General features: G+C 39.7%; 4 protein-coding genes across 6 annotated transcripts; 3 read left to right on the top strand and 1 right to left on the bottom strand.

Annotated features, from left to right (window-relative positions):
• The first annotated feature begins 224 nt into the window (after nt 1-224).
• Parp1 (Poly-(ADP-ribose) polymerase) lies at nt 225-4209 on the top strand. Of its 2 annotated transcripts, none has more exons than XM_076829412.1 (5): nt 225-623; nt 891-1032; nt 1111-1652; nt 1728-1933; nt 2010-4209. In XM_076829412.1, the coding sequence occupies exons 1-5, from the start codon at nt 513-515 to the stop codon at nt 3970-3972; spliced, it is 2964 nt and encodes a 987-aa protein (XP_076685527.1). In that variant the 5' UTR covers nt 225-512; the 3' UTR covers nt 3973-4209. The 2 variants fall into 2 exon arrangements, with proteins under 2 accessions (XP_076685527.1, XP_076685536.1); XM_076829421.1 differs by having other exon boundaries at nt 226-623; nt 2013-4209.
• Nucleotides 4210-4273: 64 nt separating this feature from the next.
• Eif3i (eukaryotic translation initiation factor 3 subunit I) lies at nt 4274-8045 on the bottom strand. 2 transcript variants are annotated; one of them, XM_076829467.1, is made up of 5 exons: nt 7949-8045; nt 5266-5512; nt 4909-5189; nt 4635-4835; nt 4274-4564 (listed from the first exon to the last, which is right to left on the bottom strand). In XM_076829467.1, exons 1-5 carry the CDS (start codon nt 7949-7951, stop codon nt 4316-4318), a joined length of 981 nt encoding a protein of 326 aa, XP_076685582.1. In that variant the 5' UTR covers nt 7952-8045; the 3' UTR covers nt 4274-4315. The 2 variants fall into 2 exon arrangements, with proteins under 2 accessions (XP_076685582.1, XP_076685573.1); XM_076829458.1 differs by lacking the exon at nt 7949-8045 and adding an exon at nt 6200-6313.
• Nucleotides 6848-10586, top strand: LOC143377765 (uncharacterized). The gene is made up of 7 exons (XM_076829445.1): nt 6848-7285; nt 7856-8032; nt 8102-8513; nt 8581-8774; nt 8854-9183; nt 9951-10079; nt 10170-10586. The coding sequence occupies exons 1-7, from the start codon at nt 7091-7093 to the stop codon at nt 10242-10244; spliced, it is 1512 nt and encodes a 503-aa protein (XP_076685560.1). The 5' UTR covers nt 6848-7090; the 3' UTR covers nt 10245-10586.
• A 170-nt stretch (nt 10587-10756) lies between these two features.
• Nucleotides 10757-15316, top strand: Afg3l2 (AFG3 like matrix AAA peptidase subunit 2). Its single transcript, XM_076829433.1, has 13 exons — nt 10757-10981; nt 11577-11697; nt 11773-12088; nt 12187-12280; nt 12366-12531; nt 12592-12724; nt 12823-12941; nt 13034-13309; nt 13399-13626; nt 13716-13942; nt 14018-14194; nt 14288-14506; nt 14584-15316. Exons 1-13 carry the CDS (start codon nt 10898-10900, stop codon nt 14848-14850), a joined length of 2427 nt encoding a protein of 808 aa, XP_076685548.1. The 5' UTR covers nt 10757-10897; the 3' UTR covers nt 14851-15316.
• The last annotated feature ends 2614 nt before the right edge of the window (nt 15317-17930 follow it).

Raw genomic sequence — 17930 nt, forward strand, 5'->3', positions numbered from 1 at the left:
CGTAGAAATCTTATATAAAAAATATCAAAATTATTATATACATTTCTTCAATAATCTGAAGACATTATTTATAATGAGTCATATTAATTTCACAACAAATTCAATTCTATTTCCGCTTCTAGCGGATTAAACGGCTTTCGTTGATTGGTCCGTTGATGAATCTGAAACGAAACGCGTGATATTCAGGTACGTAACATTTATTTCAAATACATACCATATTATCCACCTTTAACACTTCTACAACCGCAATTCCTTATTGGAATTATAAATTTATCGTTACATCACGATTCTCGATTGGACATACATCCCGCTTATACGAGGGAAATGAATAACGTCTTTTTGAACGTATCATTGGGAGGATTTGGCGGGTAATTGCATCGCATGAATGCACCTACGCTACGTTGAATGCAATGCTGCGTTTCTGACCGTTTTCGTCACAGTTACCGGTGTATGGTTTTGAAGAGGTGAAATTGAAGGCGCCGCAACAGGATCAAACAGAATCGAACAGAGCGATGGACGATTTTCCGTATAGCGTCGAGTACGCGAAAAGTTCGCGTGCTTCTTGCCAAAACTGTAAGAATTCTATCGCAAAGGATACGCTGCGACTCGCCGTTGTCGTGCAGGTACGCATCACTTTGAACACGCACAAATATTTTCGTCACTGATGCCGGCTCCAGATTTCTGAATCACAATCGTCTTTGTCCGATAATTGCCGGTGACATTCGATCTGTCCAACATCTCCTGAGTTAATTGTAATTACTTGATTGTACTTTTTAATTATGCTTGTATCTTCTAATTGTGGCGCAGTGGCGTCGTACATACACCTGAATTTGCTGTAATAATTTTTTAATTGAATTGGTGGTGTATGCTTTGTGTTTCCTGACTTTTAGAGCCCTGTTCACGACGGAAAAATAACCAAATGGTATCACTGGACCTGTTTCTTTATAAAACAAAGGCCGAGGAGCACCGCGGACATTGCCAACTTTGATAACATTCGGTGGGAAGATCAGAAAGAAATTCAAAAGAAAATAGGTTCGTTTAGTTAGATACTAAATATTGTAATGGGACAGTTTTGTACGGGGTGCCTTCTTAGTTTTTCTGTTTACATAGAAGAATCGAGTAAGCTTCCACCACCCACCACGGGAAAAGGAAAGAAACGCGGCAATACTGCGAAAGCTGTGGGCGCTTTATGCGACTTTTCGATTCAATATGCCAAGTCTAGCAGATCGATGTGCAGGGGATGCGAAGAGAAAATAGTGAAGGGTGAAGTAAGAATATCGAAGAAAGATTTTGAAAGCGAAGAAGGCAGAAAATACGGTGGCGTAGACAAATGGCATCATCTGGATTGCTTCGCAAAGATAAGAGAAGACTTTCAGTTTTACGAGGCCGGCGATGAGCTCCCTGGTATAGGAGATCTTTCCAAAGAGGATCAGGCGACGGTTAAAAGCACTTTGCCAAAGATTAAATCGGATGGTGCTCCTCCGGTTAAGAAAATCAAGGACGAAGCCGAAGACGTGGAAGAGGAGAAAGAATTGAAGAAGCAAAATGTTGAATTATTTAAAATTAGAGATGTACTTTCCGTGTTAAAGAAATCTGATCTGACTGAAATGTTAGTGAAAAATGAACAACACATCCCAGAAGGACTCACAGCTGTAAGTTCCGTCGAAGTTGCTTATAATTTTAGAAGAGGTAGACGTGTAGATGTTTTTCGTAATTCTTTATTTCAGATAATAGATCGCGTGTCTGATGGCATCTGCTTTGGGGCTTTAAAGCCGTGTCCAAAGTGTAGTGGACAGCTTACGTATACATCGGGGGTTGGGTACAAATGTACCGGAGACTTAACGGAATGGACCAAATGCGAGTACGTGACTCAAGATCCTCCGAGACAAAAGTTTGCGATACCATCGGATGTGAAAAAGGCGTATCCAGACATGTAAGTGCTTTCTTTGGTTGCTGTTACATATGTTGTATCTGTAAGGCACCTGATTAATTATCATTTAAATGTTCAGCAGCAAATCTTTAAAGTGCAAAGTGAAGAGAAGGTTTGTAAAGGTGACCGCGCCATCGACATCCCGCACGGTAAAAAAAGAAGATACCGTTGACTCTGGACCAAAGGTTGCAGGAAAACCAAGGCCGTTGAAGCATATGCAGTTCGTTATTGTGGGGCGGACACAGAAAAATAAAGAGACTTTGAAGAAGGATATTATGCTTTTGGGAGGAGAGGTAACGACAAAGGTTCACGAACACTTGACCGCTGTTATATCGTCTGAGAATGAATTGGAAAGAAATAACAAGATAAAAGAAGCGAAGAATCTTGATATTCAAGTTATTACCGAGGACTTTGTCGAGGAAGCTAAAGACCTCGCAAAGTCTCCGATCCAGCTGATTAAGGAGAAGACCATTTCAAGCTGGGGCGGTGATTTGTCCGACAGGATTAACTCTGTGGCAGAGAAGTCTGCTGCCAAGAGCAAAGGTAAAAGTGCCTTTGAGAAGTCAGGGTCTGGTAAAGTTAAGCTTCAATTGAAAGGCGGTGGAACTGTCGACCCAGACAGCGGTTTGGAAGATATCGCGCACGTGTACCAAAGCGGCAAAGACAAGTATACCGTTACGTTAGTACATACAGACATACAGACGAAGAAAAATAGTTACTACAAGCTGCAGATATTGAAGCATGATAAACAGGAGAAGTACTGGTTGTTCAGAAGTTGGGGCAGGATAGGGACAACTATTGGTGGCACGAAACTAAGTAACTTGTCCTTGGAGGAATGTATAGAACAGTTTGAGGATCTGTACGAAGAGAAGTCTGGAAATATCTGGAGTCGTAGGGAACATTTTGTTAAAGTACCGCAGAGAATGTATCCGGTCGATATTGACGATGGAGAGGAAGCTTCAACGCAATTGCTGGACTCTGAAATTAAGAGCGATCTAGACCAGCCGGTGCAAGATTTGATGAGATTGATCTTTAACGAAGCGAACATGAAGAAGGTGATGGCAGAATTTGAAATCGACACGGATAAAATGCCTCTTGGGAAGCTATCAAAAAAACAGATACAGAAAGCCTATTCGGTGTTAACGGATCTACAAGGCTTACTAAAGCAACAACACGTTGAACGAGTTGAATTGGTTGACGCGTCTAATAAGTTTTACAATCTAATACCGCATAACTTTGGTGTGTCCGGGCCTAAGATCCTGGAAACGATCGAAGAAATTCATCTCAAGTGTGAGATGCTGGATGCACTGCTTGAGATGGAGATTGCCTACTCTCTTTTGCATGGCAAGACGGATCAAACAAAGAATCCACTTGACGCTCATTACAAGCAACTGAATACAGATATCAAGGTGATGGACAAACAGGGTGACGAATACAAGGTGCTCGAGCAGTACGTAAAGAATACTCATGCGCAAACTCATACCGCGTATGAACTCCAGATCGAAGATGTGTTTGTCGTTAAGAGGCAGGGAGAGGAGTCTAGATACAAGCCGTTCAAGAAGCTGCAGAACAGGAAACTATTGTGGCACGGTTCTAGATCAACCAACTTTGCTGGCATACTTTCTCAGGGATTAAGAATAGCTCCACCGGAAGCTCCTGTTACTGGTTATATGTTTGGTAAAGGTATATACTTCGCAGACATGGTGTCGAAGTCTGCGAATTACTGTTGCACAAACAGTAATGACTCTACTGGATTATTGTTACTCTGCGAAGTGGCGTTGGGTAACATGTACGAGAGGTACAGAGCAGACTATATCGAGAAATTGCCGAGTGGTAAACATTCTACAGTGGGTTATGGGCAAACTCGTCCCGATCCTGAACAGGTTCATAAGATGAAAGATGGCGTTGAGGTCCCATATGGACCAGGGGTACCTGCTAAACTTCCTAAGAAATCAGATTTATTGTACAATGAATTTATTGTATACGATGTTGCTCAAGTGAAAGCCCGATACTTGATTAAGATGAAATTCAAGTACAAGTAATATATTTTTACATGATTCAACTGTTGAAAGAGTATCAAAGTATTCGATTAACATTATATACTGTTATACTCAGCCAAACTTGTCTTTATATCTAAGATGTTCGTATATATATTTAGTGATGCTACCTCTTACAACATAAATTTCATAAGGATATTAAGACTACCGTTTCTGTTAATGTGATACGTATTATCCATTCCATTTGCATGAGTTTGAAAAATAAATTTATATAAAATAACAGATCGTTGTTTTTCTTACTGCATACAAGCGTTCGAGCAAAGTGAATGGAAAGAAAATCTACCACTTATAGTATCGACATATATTTATTCGTTTTTACCTCACAAAATTAGTATTCAAAATGGAAATCGAAATAAGATTGATCGAATGTATTAATACGGACGTAACCGTCCTCCCCACCCGTCGAGAAGCTGCGACCGTTGGGATGAAAAGCGAGAGAGTTGATTGGACCGAAATGTCCTTTTAAACGAGCAAATTCTTCTTCGAACACCAAATGGAAAAATCGAGAGTCAAATTTTCCTTGCCGAGTGGATGTTGTGGTGACATCCATGGCATCCTGACCTCCTCCGAGAACCACCTATAAAACATAGCTCTTGTAAACTTCCATAAATGTTATTATACCTTTAACTACTGCTTGCAAAACGTACATGATCGTAGATTGGAGAAATTGTCGCGGAGTTCACAGGCCTTTCTGTTTTGTACGTCTTTAATAACACCAGTGATTCGCTGTCGAACAACTTCGCAGTATTATCTTTAGACGCAGTTACAAACATGGTGCCATCTTTGTTGAATTGCATGTCATTTATTTGTGACTTGTGACCTTTGACGCTTGACAACTTCTTCCTTGTCTACAAAGAAAGGCAACTCATCGATCAATTATATGTGTATATATTAAAAATGGTAAGCAAGTTTGTTACTTACTCTTACGTCCCAAAGAGTGATTTCACCGTCTTCGTGACCAGTAATAATAGTTTCATCCATTGCGCCCCATAAAATAGCGGAGATTCTAGGACCATTGACCGCTATTCTAGTAATTGCATCGTCCTGTGAAAATACTGTGTCGACATTTCTGATGTCAATGACAAACATCTCGCACTGATGTCCCAAAGTTTTGTCCGTAGAATAAACAGCGAGGTCTGCCGAATAACTGAAGCTGCACGTTCTCACCGAACTGTTCGTATTAAGTTGGCCTATTTCTTTTCCTAAATACAAATTGCATCGTGATTCAACATTGACTGCGGGCATGGAAAGAAAATTCAATGAAAATGGAATACGAACCAGTTTGGCAGTCCCAAACTCTTAATGTGTTGTCACCGCTGCCGGACAGAAGTCTCGACGTGTCCCAATTAACATCGATACACCATACCGAACCATTATGACCGTTGAAAGTTCCGAGTCGTTCGCCGTTCAAAGAGTACCAAACATTTGGCATTTTATCTTTGCTCGAGGAAAACAGTAAATCCCCTTCCCTATTGTACTTGATCTTCGTTATGGCACGTTCGTGCCCGTGCAACATCAAAGGTTTCTGTAATAAAATGAAACATTTACATTCCACATAGTACGCATACATAATTTCTATATAAACTATCATTTTTACAATATGTAAATTAAGCTGACTATTTTTATCTTGGGGTTTCCAGGGACATGAGATATTTTCTTTTTTTATTTTAGAGACCACCTTTACTCTTAAGGGGAGTCACTCAGGTGAAAATGAACTACCAGTTATTTTACAGATAAAAATTTGAAAATATGCTTTTCCATATTATTTTTTACGCTGAAATGAATTATGAATACAGAGATATAGATATGGATTTTACAATCGAATAATTTTTTCGAAATTTTTTTTAAATTTTGAAAAAAAAATTGTCACTGTATTAACTTACATAATTCATTTCAGCGTAAAAAATAATATGGAAATACATATTTTCAAATTTTTATCTGTAAAATAACTTGTAGTTCATTCTCACCTGAGTGACCCCTCTTAAAAACATTGTTAATGCTTCAAAATAAGAAATTGAAGTTTCTAAGGCGAAATACAATATTTTTCACAAATTCCATTTACTTATATTTAAGAAACTATGGTAATGTTAACGGTGCAGTAATGTCATCGAGGTTATGCTGTCACATGTTGAAAATATTCCATGCGAAGCTTATATTATATCATTGATCACGGAGAATACATAAAATCACTGATTTGCGTAGAACAACTAACCATTTTGTATTAAAATACACAATCCAACAAAGCAATCGAAATTCTAAGAAACGAACACTTCACTGGTCAAATGCTGGTGAAACGTAATTACAAAACCACAAAACTCAACAAAACTCGTCTCTCGTCTCGAGCATTGAAAGTGATTGAAAGGGCACGAACCATCGGGTACACAGACAGGATCAATTTTGTAATTTATATCATTCATGTCGACGCTACCAATGTCCCCAAAATTTACTTCGAAAAAATACAAACATAAAAGTACACATTAAAATGAAAATCGATACATGTATAATAATATAATTAATATCTGCTCTTTAACTGTTTAAGTACTACTGTGCACAGATGCCTCCGTTCAGTGTCATGCGACCTGTGCGGAGAACGCGCGACGGGCGTTCATCGTCTATACTCAAACGGCGCAATTACGGGGGTCCAGCACGCGGCTAAGCGTTCAAATTTGCAACGTTAATTTATGTTGTCGAAACGATCGCTTTCACGTTCCATATTCCGAATATTTATTGGCAGTCATGCTTAGATCGCAAGTGGATCAGTTATGCTACTTTCCAACGTAACGTGCAGATTTGGTGCAGTCGCAACTTTATCCACCAATAAGAATGCACCGCTGACTAGTAATCGATCTCTGGTAAATTTTCAGAGATGAGTAAATGTCCGATCACGAGCGAAACTCGCGTGTAAAAGGAAGCCAAAATACGGGGCAGAACTGAACGGTGTCGCAAAAAGTCAGTGAAACCCGTAGAGCATTTTTTTGTGTCCGCGATCGGCCAGTAAAATTAAAGTGTCGCATCTTGGTTGCGAAGGATCCAGTCCCGTTCCAAATTCCGTTTGTATACGCGTGTTGTTAGAAATTGGAAAAGGAAACGAAATTGAAACGGCATGTCCGAAGCTGTTGGCCAACATGAGATTAATCAGAGCTATTGTTTCAAATGGAATGACTACCAGAACCATTTGTCCGATGTAATTAGGCAGCTTCTGGAGGAGGACTGCATGGTGGACGTGACACTGGCCGCTGCGGGGGAACGCATTCATGCCCATCGCATAGTCCTCTGCGCCTGTAGCACTCTCTTTCGAGTAAACAACTTTCGCATCTTTAAGCATAAGCCTGAAAAAGTCGCGAACCTCCTCCAAGGTTTTATGATTCCCTCCAAATGAGTTTGTGACTTGATAAAATTTCGATCCTGCGATACATTTCACTATTTTTGCTTGTACGGAGGTTTGTCCTGTGATCGGAGATGAATTTATAACTGGATCAGTGCTTCGCAATCTTTCCTCACCCTCGACACACCTAAGCCCTTCCCAGAATTCCATGGCACACCTCAAGCAAAAATATACAAAACATATAGAAGCTACAAAGTGTACGCACACAAATTACATTTATGAAAAATTTTGTTAAAAAAAAAAATCCTGTGCTTCTTCTCCACTTGGAGGCATTGCGCCATGGCACGAAATTGCGGAGCACTGTCGTAGATAAAAGAATTAGTCGGGTAGAAAGAATTAATCTCTTTTGTACGATGCTTTGTTTTTGAGAAAACTATGTTTGGGTGTGTCTCAGATATGGGTATACCCCATCAACTTATATTATCATTTGTGAATTCTGATAATTATGTTAATAAAGGGAAATATCTGACTTTCTCTTCGTAGGATGTTTTAAGTCAAGTAAACGAAGATCATCCGACAATAATATTGAGCGATATATCTGCGCAGGATATTAAGTCTATCATAGAGTTTACTTACCATGGCGAAGTACGAGTTCCAGTGGAGAATTTCAATAGTTTATTGGACGCAGCACGTTCCTTAAAAATAAGTGGTCTCATCGAGGTTGTCTTCTTTTTCTAGAACAATCAAATGAAACTATCAGACGACTTCTAATATCGCTTATGTTCGTAGATCGATAGGGTAGACGAGACGGACTCAGTTTCGAGCACAAAGGATTTTAATGATAATAACGAAGAGCCGATGACTGTGGAGGTGGAGGATAATGTTGTTAAAGCGCTGCAACAGAGTTACGAAGAGTTAGAAGATCAGCAAGAACAAGAACAAGAAGTCATTGAAAATGCAACTATGAGTAAAAGAAAGAGGCGCAGGCGCGATACGGCGAAAAGGGATTATAACGACGACATGCTAGCTTCTGCGATAACTGACTTAAAGTTGGGGCAAACGTTAATAGAAGCTTCGACTAAGCACAATATACCGCGTTCGACGTTATACATGCGTGCCAAAGCGTTGGGTATACATTTTAACGCATCAAGAAACGAGTACCCAGCGGAATGCGTGAAAGCAGCTATAAACGCTGTAATCGGTTGGTGTTCGCATTCTAATTATTACAATTTCTAATTATTCTCAGAATTATTCCATTGTCACCATAGGTGGAACAAGTTTGCAACATGCGTCAGAAATGTTTAGCATACCCAAGACTGTACTATGGAGAAGGATTCAAAAAGAAGGCTACCAAATATTGCGTTCTGAAATGAGAAGGTCCTACGACTCTGACAAACGAGAGGCTGCAGTCAAGGCTTTGGAAAGGGGAGAGAATCTGACCAAAGTTGCGCTCGAATTCAAAGTAATATTTGTTGTTCTTCGATCGAACGATAGCCGTAACTGTGAACCGCTGAGAGCAGTGCCAGTGATTGCATTTTCAGATTCCAAAGACTACTTTATTTAGGGATAAGGCTCGGTTGGTAGACGAGGGAAAACTGCCGCTATCATTCTGGAAGAAGCGAAACTCCGAAAACGAGAAATTAAAGAAATCTCGGTTGGAAGAAGCTGTCGCCGCTTGTAAAGGAGGGAAAATGTCACAAGCGGCGGCGGCGATGACTTATCATATTCCTAAGACGACGATATGGAGACGTCTTCAGCAAGATGGCAAGAAGTCGGACCGCCCGTTGAACTCAAGGAAACGACGAGTGTCGGACTCTAAGCATGGCACGGAATCGAAAACACAAGAGGGAGCCGATTTCACTTTTTGCGAGGTGTTAAACAACTTCGATCTCTCGCCCATTAAGGGGAGGTTCCGGTTTAAAAATCGATTTTTTTTTATTTCACTTTTCGAATGCTCAACCTTTTAGGAATACGGACTAGCGGCAAATGCATGGGTAACACCCGGCCACTCGGCACTCACGTAAAACTTTAATCGTGTTTTTCTCGAAATAGTATTCCCAAAATCGGTGGGACCTGTGTCTTTAAAAGTTATTATCCGATTCAACTGAAACTTTTTTTATTTTGAAGAATATACTTCTGGCTAGGGGGGAAACCAGTAAAATTAAAAAAAAATAAAATTTATAATTTTTAAAGGCGTTGAAAGGACAAACAATGTAGGGAAAAAGTAATTTCAAACTTCAAGTATCGTTATTTTCTCAAAAATGTCATTTTCGTAATTTTTCTGGTTTCCCCCCTAGCCCGAAGTATATTCTTCAAAATAAAAAAAGTTTCAGTCGAATCGGATGATAACTTTTGGACATACAGACAGGTCCCACCGATTTGGATGAATTTTTCGACGCCTCGACTTTAACGACTCCCCAGTGCCGTCTGCAATGATTAATTATAAAACAAAAAATATATTTCTATAATTTAAGACATCCTTAATATAATGCAAAAAGTCCCATTAAATTATATGTAGTAGTTTTCCTGTAATTAATTCTTAAAGGTCACCTATTTTTATGGACTCTAGACCGGAACAGTCCCTTAATCGTGTAACGTATCGCTGCGTCGTAGAAACATTAAGGAATTTAAATTGCAGGTTTCTTCGGAGATTCCTATAACTTATATAGACGAAAGTAGTATACCTGAGGATTCTGTGATAATATTAACGGCAGAAGACATGGACGGACTTAATTTGGAGGAAGGACGACAGATTATCGTTAACTCGGTACGCACTCTTATTTCTTTCCTTTCGGAGCTGTTAAACATATATATATATATATATATATATATATGCTCTATGCTTTCTATTTTGCAGGAATCGGTGCAGGGATATGTTCCCTGTACTATAAGCATCGAAGAGAATTCCAATTACTCGCAGACGGAGAGTTAGCAAATTAGTGGTGACTGTACGTCTACGAGCGATTAATATCCCTTTTTGTACAGCAATACACATTATTTTACAATTTCAGTAATAATACACTAATGGACATAAATATTCACCTATAGTAATTTAAACATTATTGTTCGGTGTCTTTAGTATTCGGCGCTTTCTATTTTACTCGTACGATTTCTACGCATAAGTCTGATTATTTTAATTTTGTACAGATGAATCATGTCCACGGGTTAGCGATGTTTACAGTGCATGGGATGCGATTACTCAATTTCATTGCAATTCAACTCGTTCAGGTGCAATAATAAACTTGTATAGCAATAAAAATAAGTTTTCTTAGAATATCAGAAATACTGTTCCCCTGGTGGTTTTTATTCTCAACATACCATATTTTCTCGTTGCATGGAAATCATTAGTCCATTCCATTGGCGCCCGAATGAGTAGCCACTAGCCAATAGTGTGATTAGTGGGTGGCTTTGAGAACGTTTCCGCGGAGTAAGATTTCCGTGCGTTGGAAATAAATCGTGGGGCCTACGGTTGGGGATATTTATTGGAATGGTGTCTTGTGGCCGGTGATGTGTTATGCGGAGGTATTAAGGACGGAATCTACGAAATTTCATCATATTACGTGATAACTGAGAAACGCAGGAAATATGGCTCACCAGCTATTATATTCAGCTACCAAATTCGAAAGGTTCATTTTGAAATCCGCGTATAAAAATGCCGCCACAGTTCAGGTACAAATCGTAACCTCACATAGCCTGTGCCCTTCTATACTTTCATACAACGATTATCTCCTATCGGATATCCTCGTGATTTACGCTTTCAATCTACTCACTTAATTGTCCGTCGCTATTAAGATGTTCTGCAAAGGCTATCATACGTTTCTATCCATTTCATGTATTTTAACATTTATCATACAATTCACTCTAAATACACATACATGTATACATAAGGTGTTTCCCGGTGGTACAACTGAAAAGTTAATGATTCATTCTGTCTGAAATATTCATTCGACAGCGTAGAATAAAGATTTTGCGCACAAGTCGTTGTTTTGGAGAAAAATGAATTTGGATTATGCCTCGCTATTATTGACTTTGCTATAAGTTACTTATAAATCTGTTCATGTTTATAGTACTTGTTGTTAAACATTCAAAGTTATTTCTCTCTGGAACGAAGCCCTTTGCGATAAAGTCTTATGTTATATTTCCAGCTAATTTTTTCATGCTCAATTATTATCTTGATGGTTGTGCCATTGGCATCGAAAGGATTGACTATAACGACGAAGAAAGTTTATTTTATGAGAAAGTTTAACTGTGTAAATATTTTCAGTTACGAAGGTACTTATCACTGATCAAAAATGGCAATGAAATGACAATGATCGAACAGTTGCAACGACAGTGGAGGTTACTATGTAATCAACCACCGAAAGGTTTTGAGAAGTTTTTTAAAGGTCGTTACATTTCTGTCAGTCTGTTTTACCTAATGTAAGTTGAACTGATTGAAATGTGTATTGTTGTTTCTGTAGGTGGAGCAAAAGGATCCCCTAAAACTACTGAGAAAGTAGCTGAAAAAGTTAAAGAAGGATCGGCCAAAGAGAGCAAACCGTTGTCGTCTAGCTCATCTTCCCGTAGCACACCTCCGAGTGCTAGTAGCGATAAAACAGGGTTCCAATGGAACTTTGACTTTAATCTAAGTGGACCGGGAGGGAAGAAGCCGTTTGAAAATACTAAGAATGAGAAAATGCTTCTATTTGGCTTCATAATTATGGCAGCTACGATCGTATATATGCAGCTGCTGTCCAGTCCGGCGACGGAAATTACGTGGAGAGATTTTATATCACAGTAATTAAATTATGAATTATTTCTTGTTAGGTTAATACTCTGCCTGATATGTTCATTCCGTAATATGTAAGTGAATAACTTGTGCCAATTCTCGTCAGGTGTCTGAGCAAATCAGTCGTAGACAAATTAGAGGTTATCAATAAGCAATGGGTCCGTGTAAAGCTAATACCCGGACATTTTGTAAATGGAGCAGTGAGTTTGTAAAATTGTTGCGCAACATATGAATTTATATATGGTACTCTTAGCAAATGCATAACTACTTTAACGCGTTTCATAGGATGTTTTGTGGTTCAATATTGGAAGTACCGAAACATTTGAGAGAAACCTAGAGAATGCACAGATGGAGTTGAACATAGAGCCACAAAATTACATATTAGTAGTATACAAAGATGAACTTGAAGTACAACATATTTTCAAACTGCTGCCGCAGATATTCATGTGGGGTAAGTTACACCCTTCGTAACGACGTATCGATTATCAGTGACTTTGATGTTTAATTACAGGATTCCTTATATTTTTATTTCGAAAGTCAATGCAGACATTCGGTACGGGCGCAAAGAAGGGTGGCTTCTTTGGTACAGTAATGGAGTCGACAGCAAAATTAATTAACTCCAAAGACATCGATGTTCGTTTTAGGTAAGTTGTCCAAATGGTGACGTACAATTTTAACCGTTTGTCATTTTTCTTTGTTACGACGTCATCGTAAATATTACCATGTGTGTTTAAAAATTTAGAGATGTCGCTGGATGCGAGGAAGCAAAAATTGAAATTATGGAATTTGTAAATTTCTTAAAAAACCCACAACAGTACATAGATCTTGGCGCGAAGATTCCCAAAGGTGCAATGCTGACGGGTAAGCATATGCTTCGTTCCTTTACGTCGTACAGTACGTTCTACGTTTGGAGAATGATTTGTAAACCTTACGTTACAACTTACACTCCATAGGCCCACCTGGTACTGGTAAAACATTATTAGCCAAGGCTACGGCTGGAGAGGCGAATGTCCCTTTCATCACAGTATCTGGTTCTGAATTTCTGGAAATGTTCGTTGGTGTTGGTCCCTCAAGAGTTCGAGACATGTTCGCGTTGGCACGCAGACACGCCCCATGTATATTATTTATCGACGAAATCGATGCTGTTGGAAGAAAAAGGGGAGGTCGTAATATTGGCGGTCATTCCGAACAGGAAAATACGCTTAATCAGCTTCTAGTTGAAATGGATGGTAATGTCACAGCATCAGCCGAACATAGAAACAAGACGTACTATCACGAAGCTAAATTTAATCAAACATTCGTTTCTTCCTTTTTCTAGGATTTAATACAACGACCAACGTGGTTGTCTTAGCAGCAACCAACCGAATAGACATTTTAGACAAAGCACTGCTACGACCTGGAAGATTCGATAGGCAGATATTTGTTCCCGCTCCGGACATTAAAGGTCGAGCGTCTATCTTTAAAGTGCACTTAAAGCCTCTGAAGAGTACGGTAGACAAAGACCAGCTGGCTAGAAAGATGGCTTCCTTAACCCCCGGATTCACAGGTATAAAGATCTCAGATTAACCGGGCGAAGTTTCGTCGAAGGAGCGACCGACGTTACACTGTCAGAGTATCATATATAGATGTTTCTAGGAGCTGATATTGCTAATGTGTGCAATGAGGCAGCTTTAATAGCGGCGAGAGACATGAACGATAATATTCACCTGAAACATTTTGAACAGGCCATTGAGAGGGTTGTCGCTGGTATGGAGAAGAAGACGAATGTCTTGCAGCCCGAGGAGAAAAAGACAGTCGCGTATCACGAGGCTGGCCACGCGGTGGCAGGCTGGTTTCTGGAGTACGCCGATCCGCTTCTGAAGGTGCATTTCTTGATCCTGTAGCGGGCCGCTCCTATTTAATTTGACTTCAAAACAGCTTCGTTTTACCTGTGACAGGTGTCCATAATCCCGCGCGGAAAAGGCTTAGGCTACGCTCAGTATTTACCACGCGAACAGTATCTCTACACGAAGGAGCAGCTGTTCGACAGAATGTGCATGACACTCGGCGGACGAGTGTCGGAGGAGATATTCTTCGGTCGCATAACAACGGGAGCGAAAGATGATTTGCAGAAGGTTAGTGATACATTGCTACATCGGCTTCCTAACAAAGATCAGAATATATTCCTTTCTCTAATGTCACCGTCGTTCTTTCTCTCTTCAAATCAGATCACTGAAAGCGCGTACGCTCAAGTGATCCAGTACGGTATGAACGAGAAAGTCGGCAACGTCAGCTTCCAAATGCCGCAGCCGGGAGAAATGAGTTTCGACAAACCGTATTCCGAGCACACTGCTCAACTAATCGACAGCGAAGTGCGCGAGTTAATCGAACGGGCTTATGTGCGCACGCGCAAGCTGCTTACGGAGCACCAGGAAAACGTGATGAAGGTATGGAATATGATTCCGGATGCTTGGTGAAAGCTGGATGTTCATAGGAGAACATGTGCGTTATTTGGTATCCTCAGGTGGCTGAACGATTACTCAAGCAAGAGATACTGAGCAGAGACGACATGATAGAACTCCTGGGGCCCAGGCCGTTCCGCGAGAAGTCCACTTACGAGGAATTCGTTGAAGGGACGGGCTCGTTCGAGGAGGACACCACGTTACCGGAAGGTTTGAAGGAATGGAATAAATCTAAAGACTCCCCAGAGGATAAAAAGGAAGTAGTTCCTCCGTCGGACCCGGCCTCGGCTACCGCCGCCTCTAAAGATCACCCGCAACACCGATTATAATTATACAGTTTAGACTATAGTCTGCTAAGTACTTTGTATTATAGTTTGAAATATATAACTGTAATAAGTAATAATACAAGAGTGTCTATTCGATTGCATCGATTGCGATCGCCATATTCTCGCGATCCACGCGCTATGAAACTTGTCGCCTGCGAATGCAATTGATATTGAACGTGACTTTGCGATTATGCTGCTTAGTATAAGTGCTATTTATTAGCTAACAAAATGTTTCGCATCGGGTAAGCTATGTAACGATGGGAACTCTTCGCGCTATGGCATTTATAAAGGTGATATGGTATCGCAGGATGCAAAACGATGTTAGAAGAACCATACAACTGTATTATGCGCGATTACGCTGTCGTTTTATAATGATTGAATAAACAGGTGTACCAGGTAAAATAACAGCTACAATTTATGTTGTTTTTTTTGCAACGTATAATTAATAAAGTTTACAAATGTAGTGCAATTGAACTGTCTTATCCTTAAGTATTGTAAGTACATTGATAATTTGTTAATTGGTAATTGGGTTTCGCTCTGGCGGAATTGTTGGTACCTTCCGATGGAACTGTACCATACGTGTCCTATGTCGCGTGTTTCTGTGTGTGTACGAGAATTAAATCCTTGTCTATTACATTACATTCACCGAAAAGAAAAAAGGGAAAGAAACAGAAGGACGGTTCTATTCGCGTTCTTCGTATAAGGTTTATACATACCCTTTATGACAAAGTTGAAAATGTTTTAACGTGACGAAGGTCTGTTTAAGGATAAAGCTCGTGGCTCTAGGAACAATAACTTCTCAAATATGATCGATTAGTTGCAAATAGATTCGAGAATCTGCGACTTGTAGTACCTCGACGTCGAGTTACTTCTACTTTGAATCGTTAATACGTATAAAAACGATACCAATAATAATTTCAATCTGGCATCTACACGTTACAAAAGTAAAACTGTAGATCAAGTTTCCTATAAAGAGTACTTGAACGAAATCTGTTCAAAAGAGAACAACGTGCACCCACGAACGCGGATGATGTAGACCTTCATTTGCTCCCTCTTGGTCACTCGACTCTTTCACTCTTCATCAAGTCGGAACATTCAAAAACGATCTCCATGAGATAAGCTTCGAGCTCGTTAAGACGTGGGTTTTAACAGGATTTAGAGCGACAGATGTGCACGCATCTCAAAATATCAGTCTTGGGATTTTCATTGAAATTTCATTACATGATTTGAAACGCCCTTGGGAATAAAGGTGAACGTTTAGTCTTGAGAAGAAGTACCCTTTCCGATCGAGAAGTTTCACTTTCCCCATCAATTCTGTTCGTATTTGGTACAGCTAATTTTGCGCATGCGCTTTACTTTGAAAATTAAAAACTACAATTAACCTTTCTTCCTGTTACAATGCATTTGAAGAAATTTCAGTTAAATTCTTTGGTGTGGTACATCAATGCCTAAGAATCGCGTAAAATCTTACACAGGAATATGTTCGAAAAGTCTAATTTTCATTTAATTTATGTGCTCGATAGGAACCAAATGCGCGCATACGCAGTGGCTGCTATTTAAATTTAAAGTTCGGTGAAATCATGGACCTAATAAGAATTAAATGGACGGAGCATAAAGCTGCGGGGCCTAAGCTCGTGTCAGTAAGGGGAGCAAAGCCGTCTTAACAGCATTGTAGGCCCTGGCGCAAATCAGTGCAGTGGGGCGCCTGCCCACCGACGGTAATAAAAATGTTTTGTATTTGGGGCCCCTACGAGCGTGGGCCCCCTGGCGACTGCCCAGTGTACCCATGCCTAAAGACATGTGGTGGACGATCGATGATTGGTTAATGAAAGTTAAGTTTGTCGTTAAGTTTGAAACGCTAATACGTAATTGCAACATTATATTTCGGTCTACGACTTGGTAAAACTTATGCCACTCGTCAGTTGAGGGGCTCATATGTAAGTACATATATATGTATAGTTTTATACAATAAGCATATTTTAATACACCCTATATAAGCATTCCGTTTCAAATAAAGCGCGACGCATGCGTACTACTCCGCCAATCACAAGCCGTTCACCACGACTTCTCTTCTCCTGATCGACTGACTCGACCCCCTCGTCCATGTTGAGACTTTGTGTTCCGTCCATTTAATTCTTAGGTCCATGGGTGAAATACCAAATGTGAACCAACTATTTTGTTCAATCGAACGAATTCACTTTTGTCGTTTTGTAATTACAGTAGATTCAAAAAACGCAGAGTAATGTTTTAAATATATATAATGGGAAAAGTTCCGACAGTGCATGTTCACGATTCCCACGTTGGAAAAAGTGTAATAAAAAAAACTTCTCGATCGATCGATCGTTTAAAGAAAGTGTTGTAAAACGTATATGCCCGTGAATATTTATGCAGTGGTTATTTCACAGAAATCAGGGCCTGAACCTAGAAACATTAAAGTTCCCATTTCGCTTTAAATGTCCGTATTGCAGGTTACTTTTTCAATTCTTTCGTTCGCCGAATTCTCGACCGTGCATCGGAGCTGTACGGTGTAATGAATGGAGGCGGGCAAGTGGATAAACAATCGACATTTCGACTTGTATCCTGCGACGATATCTCGGAACAATAAAATCTCACTTATCGAAATCATCGGAGCGTGACGACGATTTGGCACCATGTTTCTTGCATCGACAAGAAATACTGCTTCGATTTGAATATACCGCGTTTCCCGCCAATTTTCCAATCGACTGAATTCCAAGTAACTTTAACATCGAGCAGTCCAATATTTATTTGTAAATTGAGGACACTCCAATCGACAAGAAATATGTTGATGCAAAGTGTAGTCAGCGCGTTTGATTCTGGCTGTTCTAACAAAAAGTTAGAAGGCTAGTGGCTCACTTCGCATGCTTGACATTTATCTCGTAAATAATTATTTATTGGTTCAAACGGGAGAACTCTTTTATAAAAAGATAACATATTTTGGTAGCAATTTAAAATTGATACTAAATATCTTCTTCAGTTGTGATAATATTAAAAAATATTCCATATGTAATTTGAACGGCATAAAAAAAAGGTATTCAAAGCTATTCAAATTATATATAAAATAT

Source organism: Andrena cerasifolii, chromosome 1, assembly GCF_050908995.1.
Source record: "Andrena cerasifolii isolate SP2316 chromosome 1, iyAndCera1_principal, whole genome shotgun sequence".
In the NCBI taxonomy this organism is placed as follows: Eukaryota; Metazoa; Arthropoda; class Insecta; order Hymenoptera; family Andrenidae; genus Andrena; species Andrena cerasifolii.